Raw genomic sequence first — 6,982 nt, 5'->3', positions numbered from 1 at the left:
TTTTCAATGGGGAAATCCATCCTGTTAGCGGAACGAGTTAGAGTTGAGGTAAAATTCTGAAAAAATTAGGCAATTGTTTATGAATTATTTGAAGTTGTTTTGGGGAATGAGCTGGAAAAAATTCGTCAACACCCTGAAAAAGGACCACCCTAATATATACCAATTCGCTTGTAAGTCTAATGTTGTCTTTCTTAATCGAAGATGATATGTGCTTGCAACAAAGAAGTAAATCAGATAAAGTACGCGTTCACATATGATCCAGCATCAAAACATTTTAGATATCACCTAGCGGATTTTCGGATAGTTTTTTGGATAATCGTTGTAGAACCTTCTTAAAAAAGAAATATCTTGCAGTTCGAAGGACGCAGAATGTTTATCCTTACGAGTGATTCTCAATTAGAGATAATTACTTTAGAATGACAACAATTAAAATCTTTACTTATGCCTGATCTCACGTGCATTTAGTATACTAAAACAGACTCTTTTAAAAATTTTCGCTAGAATCAGGAAATATCCGAATAATGTAATAATGTCCGTTGATTATAATAATGGTTTATGACTGATATTAATGTTATAAAGGATTTATTGTCGGAGCAGTGTCAGCACATGACTGTATCTTCAAAACGATTTATCATTGTGATCAAGTGCTACATGTCGAGTGATAAGTGTAATCTACTATTCTTAAAAATCTGCAAAAATGGGTCTTTCGTTAACAGACAGTTGAACTTTTGATTTTTGACGCCAAGTCAGAGTTACACTGTCCTTCGGCTAACCATGAGTCTATTTCATCATCAAATAGTCTTCTGTCTCGTGTTTGGACTTAGTGTGATGTTTACTAACGGTTAGTAACATCGTCAGTCGATAAAATGATTCTGAAATAATTCCGAATGAACGGAGGTGTTAGTGAAAATTTGAAATTAATACAGAATATCGGCCTTGGCTGAATTGTTCTGTCAATATTAATTCTGTATGGTCATTTACAGCTGTCGACGACCATTTCCGCGTCTTGATTTTACGTTCACTGCAAGATTTGCCCAAGTTTTTAAGTAAAATTCATTATTCAAAATGAACAGGTGCGTCGATTAATTTTGATGTCGGGCTGGAATCGCGCATCGTTGGAGGGGCACAGGCTGAAGAAGGTGCAATTCCCTACCAAGTGTCATTGAGATTGAATGGCTGGCCCTTTTGTGGAGGGTCCATAATCACTGTCTTCCATATTGTCACTGCGGCGCATTGTGTCCCGGGTATAAATATCAGTCAACTGACAGTCATTACGGGCACCAACGGTTTGGAAAGTGGTGGCGAGACCCATGGTGTCGTTGAAGTAACATCTCACGAGAGTTATGTCGGTTCGTCAGACTATTGGAAATACGATATCGCAATTTTGACGGTAAGAAAACTATCATCTAATGGGATAAAACGAACACACGTCAGCTAGGTGCCTTGGCATTCCGACACTCATGTATCTTCAAGCTGGTGTATCTAACGAAAGCTAATAATTTGATCGATCAGACTTTGAATTAAAGGCTCAGGGCACTGTGACGTAGATGTTCGATTTAATACCTCATCAATCAAAAATCTGATTAATCAAGCTTAAAGCAGGCTAAATGGCCGATTGCGCATGCGCAAAATAATTCAACTCCATTGTGTCTCCCGTATCAAGTTGCGAATTGAAATTATGCTGTCATGTTGACTCATAGCGGTCATCAGATATCAGCCAGTGAGCAACAGAAGTGTCCCAAGCCTTCCCAAATCACTGAGGCAACTGTTCGAGGTCTGCTTAACCTAGAAAAATCCACATTACCTACGTGCCATTCGGAAGAGGCGTTTGAAAGCTGAAGCTTCAGGGAGCCAGCCTGCATGAAAGTCCGACAAAGCTCGGGAATCGATATGCTAAATTTAACCGATTCCTTTTAGTATGAGCGAAGGTGTAACTCATTCCCACGTTGTTTGTTGCAGCTAGCTGCGGAACTGACGGTGACGTCTCTTCAGTCGCCGATTCCTATAGCTACGGTTGATCCACCCGATGGTGCTGAGCTACTGGTCAGTGGATGGGGCAGGTTATTTTCTGAGAGCAATGCTGTGCCCACAAAGCTTCAGTATCTATGGGTGGTGGCAATCAATAACACGGAATGCAGGGAGACGCTCAGAGAAGAAGTGGACGACGTGCATCTGTGTGCTTTGAGAGGTGTTGGATCTGCGGTTTGCAGCGTGAGTATGACGTCGAGTGGTTCGTGACCATATGATGCAAAAGTAGTCCTAAGCTGCTTATAACAGAGACTTTTACCTTGCAGGGTGACAGCGGTGGTCCTCTAGTGTATAACGGTACGCTAGTCGGCGTCGTTTCCTGGGGTCGGTCGCCATGTGCTTCCGGAGTTCCTGATGCCTATGTCAGGATGTCTTTGATGCTCGACTTTATTGAAAGAGTAATCGGAACCGCTGTTTCCAAGTGATGGTGCGAACGGGCGATCTCAGGGAAATGAATAACTGTTGTGATTTGACAATTTAACTTTACTAGTATAAACTTGGTTCCATCAAATTCCTGCAGGTGGCAGGTTCTACTTCTAGCAAGTTCGTCCTAGTCGCTTCCGTTTGACGTATAGAGTTAGTCGGTTCTCCTTCGCAGTACTGAATAATAAAGTAAGAACTTGTTTTTATTGAGCAAACAATCGTAGTTTATTTCGCAACACTCATGCACTCGACTAAATCGACAATTACTTTTATTGTTTTCATTTTTAAAAGTCACCATCTAATCAAATCTACGTCTCTAAAGGATGAATGTACGCGGTCAATACTGAGAGTGAATATTTGTAACAGGAGATTATAATATAAAAACGTATGGAGTTTTCTGCAATAATTTGTTAAGGCAAATAAGTAATCTTAGCCAACTGTTTTTTCGAGCTTTTCAATCAATCATCGAAGCCAGAACTGGAGAATTTTGTTTAAATTTTATTTCGCATTTGAAGTTACGAGTTCAAAACTTGTGCTCATCTCATTTCTGGTTTGAATTGATATCATTTTTGCGCAATACAACTTATTTGCCGCACATAGTCGATGTTCGTGATTATGAGAAGCAGTTCTCTTTGTACTCGAGAAGTTTGTAATTGTACAAATTTATAAAGTCGATGACCTTACGAAAATGGTTGTCTAATCGTTAGTAATTGACAATTGGATTCTTGATTATTCATAAGGCTGACAAAAGCATGGAGCAACAGTTTGTCAGTCAGTTTTTTCTCACTCATCTTTTATAACAAAACTCGAGAGTTATGAATATCGAATGACATAATTGATGTGCTGTGTGATGTATTGTTCAGAGGTGTATTATAAACGCGTAAACAGCGTGTTTCGCAGCGCTTACGTCTAATTGTAAGCAGTAGACGCGTATCAAGTATACAGCCTTTCCAAAATATGCCCTAAATCTTGTGCTTTCTTCTCAAATACCGCAAAATGGCTTTCTTGACACACATACATATAAGTATAAGGCCGCCAGCAAATAAAGAGACGCCTACAGTGGTTGTAACATATTCCTTACTGTTCCTGCCTATGGTCATAATCATACAAACCATTCAGAAGTTGCAGTAATTTTCATTCTGGTCTACATAGGTACATACATGCAGATTTGCGGATACACTTCAATGACGTTTGTTATCGCAACGTCAGATCAACCGAGAATTTATAGCTATTAAAAAATGAATGACTCCTCAATTCCGTGTAGAAATAGTACACTGCAATTTATACTATGGCGAAAAATCGAGTAGAATTTGCAGCAGCTGCAGGAAACTTGCTGTTTTCGGAAAATAAATGCGTTGACGTGGATTATAAATTATTGCTGCTAATTCCACATACCTATATTATATACATGATAATACCTTATGCAAATGATACGGGACTAATGAGCCCAATTGTCCCATTGTACCGACGTACACGTTTCAGTTTTGCCAAACACGGCGAGGCCATTGGTAAGCGTCGAGTGACGTCATCTCCCACCTACTCAAATCTGCGGTTTCGTATTACTTTGCCGTCTTGTTTACCCGAAGCTTGCTGCGGATGCTGCCTTTCTAGCTTCGGCTCTAATTTACAATTCATCTCATTCGCGTATAAGTGCATCATGCGTGACACACTTAATGCAGCCAATCAGTTCGCAAATAAGACTAATCGAAGGTCTCAATAGTGTATTATAAACCATACATACATTATATAATGTGATGTATGTTATGCACTGCGTCATTTCTACGTGTTGGCAGTTTGTTCTGCATCGTTCGAATGATATATTTTAATTTAGGCATGCACCTAATACTCGCACCGGATGGTGCACTGCAGTCGATCCGTTACACCGTAACAAATTTCTGGCTGTCGTAGCTACGAAGTTTTGAACCATTTTCACTTTTTGTCATAACCAAAGAATATCCTTCATCTAGTAACTAACTATAACAGAGTCAAATTACCCTTGGTCCACATGAATTAATTCTATTTCATCGGCAGATAATTCAGTCAACTGCTGTTTATATTTTACACAGTATGCAGGCTTTAGTCTTCCAAGTTATAAGACTATTTTGAAAATTGAAAACTATGCGTAATCAATATTAAGTACATTTCATAAGGTACTAATAGCAGAGTGAAATTTTAATTTATTAATAAATATATTAAAACACGAGCCGTCTTTAGGTTTAAAATTCGTTCATTCATTCATTCCATATGTGTATTGTTAAAACTGGTGTATATTGTTAAAATTAAAAAGAATTGTAAATAACTGTCTTTCGTCGAGGCACTATATTCTTGGATTTCACTTTTGTTGTTTCTTCGTTTTACATCGTCTCTCTTTAAATTTGGCTTGACTTTTGGAGTGTATAATAATTAATTTGAAACGTTCGTCCTCGAGGTTTAAATTTACTTTATTATTACTAGTTCGTCGATTTTCGATCTGTTAAGTCTTGATTTCGGAGAGGGGAACCTCCGCACCACCTTCTTCCTAGAGAGACGTAGACCAAGCAACTCCTTCAATTTTAAATTTGTGACTCGGTGCCCCACTCCCTGGGTCTAACCTCATCCGCTCGTGTCGTGTTCATTGCGCGGTTATATTTGAACCATTACAAAGTGAACAATATTTATTCGTTCAATTTAATTATTCATACAATATATTGATTTACGATAATAATATCCTGTAATTGATGTAGTGCCGCATATAGCTATCGGCGTGTCAGATATATTAGTTTTCTAACTTTTCAAACAAAATTAAAACAAAGAAAAACAAATGAAAATTGAACTAAAAAGTTGAAAATCTTAAATGTGTAATGTTATTAGTATTACTGTCTGTACTATCACTATTCCTATCGTGATTAGCATTGCCACACGAAAGAAAAAAGAAAAAGGAAAGAGAACAGAAAAAAATCACCAAGACCACCATCGTTGCTACAAACAATAAGGCATAATTACATAATTATAGATATTTCTTAAATATGTTTTATATAACTTTTTAAACATCAGTATCATCATCATCATCATTATTATTGACATTATTATTATTATTAGTGATATTGTTCATGTTATTAGTAATGTAATTGTTATTGTTATTATGTGGAAATATTATAAGTATACTGAAGCATCGCATTTTATACTTGTTTTAGCATTTGTTATAGAACGCATCGGCCACTATGTATTTTGAGTTAATGTAAAAATATGTTGAATGAAAGTGTTACATTTGTGTTCAATTTTCTCACACGTCAATCAAGTATGAGGTTATTGCTGAAATTGTGTTTGATTACTCGGTTACTCAGATTTAAGAGAATATCGCATTATTTTATCATTTGAATTACCAATCATAAATTTCGTTGAGCAAATTCTGTTTGATATTGAAATTAGCTGATAAAACATGTGAAAATTCAGGTACTAAATCACACAACGAATGATGTGTTAAACAGTAAAAAAAGAATTCGATCATAAATTCGTACTATTAACCATATAAATTACTAAGTGGTTTTTCGTAACATTTATCACATAGGCATTTCCAATAGGGTTAGATGCGACCCGCATCTCGACTGTTGCAGAAGTGATTAAATTTCTTCACGTCTTAAGGTAGATTGGATCAATTGGATGCCTTGCGTCCTGGTTTACGTCATGGTTACACCTTTAGACCGAGATACTGGACGCTTTGTATATCATTCGGTATTACGCCACCACGTGTCAAGTGCTCCAGATTATCGGACCGGTTATGTTTTGTCCCAAAAATTTATACTGGGAGCTTATATTCGGAAATAGTGGTCGACTTACGTGAACATGCACCAATGTTATCAAGCATATGTGATACGATAGGAAACAATGTGAAATAGTAAATACTAAAATGTGAGTTGACTTTATACCGTCAAGAAGATAAGGCTGTGGCCGTGTCCTACATGCGTCGTCTATCTTTCTATATTGCCTTTTCGTGCTGTATTTCAATAAGTTTATGCATTCGTCCTTTTGTTTTCAGTCACTTTTGTGTCTTCAATTTTATACCTACATCACAAGACTTTTTTGGCCGTATCGTACATACCATGGGTGAGAAAGCATTGATTCCAGGCTTAATTTCTGTGGTTGCCAAACCCAGCTCCTGATGCGCTGTTTTTGTTGAGAGACTGCCAATTTTATGCAGAACTTTTTGCCTGTGCAGAGATGTTGGCAAATGTGATATTTGGGACATGCTTGACAATGAGCATGAAAGCAATAAAACCATAAATATTTTCGACTGTTGCGATTCCGTGATCCGATCTTCTTTTACGAAATGAATTCGTGTTCCCTGAAGATTAAATCTGTGAAACATGAAGATGTGCGTGCCAGAGTTTATCGGCATGTTTTAGATTCCACAATGTCGTAACGGAGTTTTTTTGTAAAATATAAAAGATATGATACGTGTTAATTGGATACTAATATCTATTGTTCACTTTGTTAGAAAAAACGTTTTAGCACACTCTAAAACTGAAGCCACAATGTTCAGTGTTTTTGAGGC

The 6,982-nt window shown here is 37.3% G+C and overlaps 1 protein-coding gene across 1 annotated transcript; it reads left to right on the top strand.

The window, feature by feature from the left end:
- Nucleotides 1–700: 700 nt before the first annotated feature.
- LOC124215224 (trypsin delta) lies at nt 701–3,524 on the top strand. The gene is made up of 4 exons (XM_046618346.2): nt 701–841; nt 1,074–1,390; nt 1,960–2,211; nt 2,295–3,524. The coding sequence occupies exons 1-4, from the start codon at nt 775–777 to the stop codon at nt 2,451–2,453; spliced, it is 795 nt and encodes a 264-aa protein (XP_046474302.1). The 5' UTR covers nt 701–774; the 3' UTR covers nt 2,454–3,524.
- Nucleotides 3,525–6,982: the final 3,458 nt, after the last annotated feature.

Source organism: Neodiprion pinetum, chromosome 3 (assembly GCF_021155775.2).
Source record: "Neodiprion pinetum isolate iyNeoPine1 chromosome 3, iyNeoPine1.2, whole genome shotgun sequence".
Classification (NCBI taxonomy): domain Eukaryota; kingdom Metazoa; phylum Arthropoda; class Insecta; order Hymenoptera; family Diprionidae; genus Neodiprion; species Neodiprion pinetum.
Note: the sequence above shows the minus strand (reverse complement) of the source record. Positions and strands in the feature narration are given on the sequence as shown.

Bases quoted from the DNA above. Each gene is read 5' to 3' on its own strand.
- LOC124215224 (XM_046618346.2), top strand. From the start codon at position 775: ATGAGTCTATTTCATCATCAAATAGTCTTCTGTCTCGTGTTTGGACTT. The intron at 842-1,073 runs GTTAGTAACATC...CAAAATGAACAG, and splicing joins TAGTGTGATGTTTACTAACG to GTGCGTCGATTAATTTTGAT. The intron at 2,212-2,294 runs GTGAGTATGACG...TTTACCTTGCAG, and splicing joins TTGGATCTGCGGTTTGCAGC to GGTGACAGCGGTGGTCCTCT.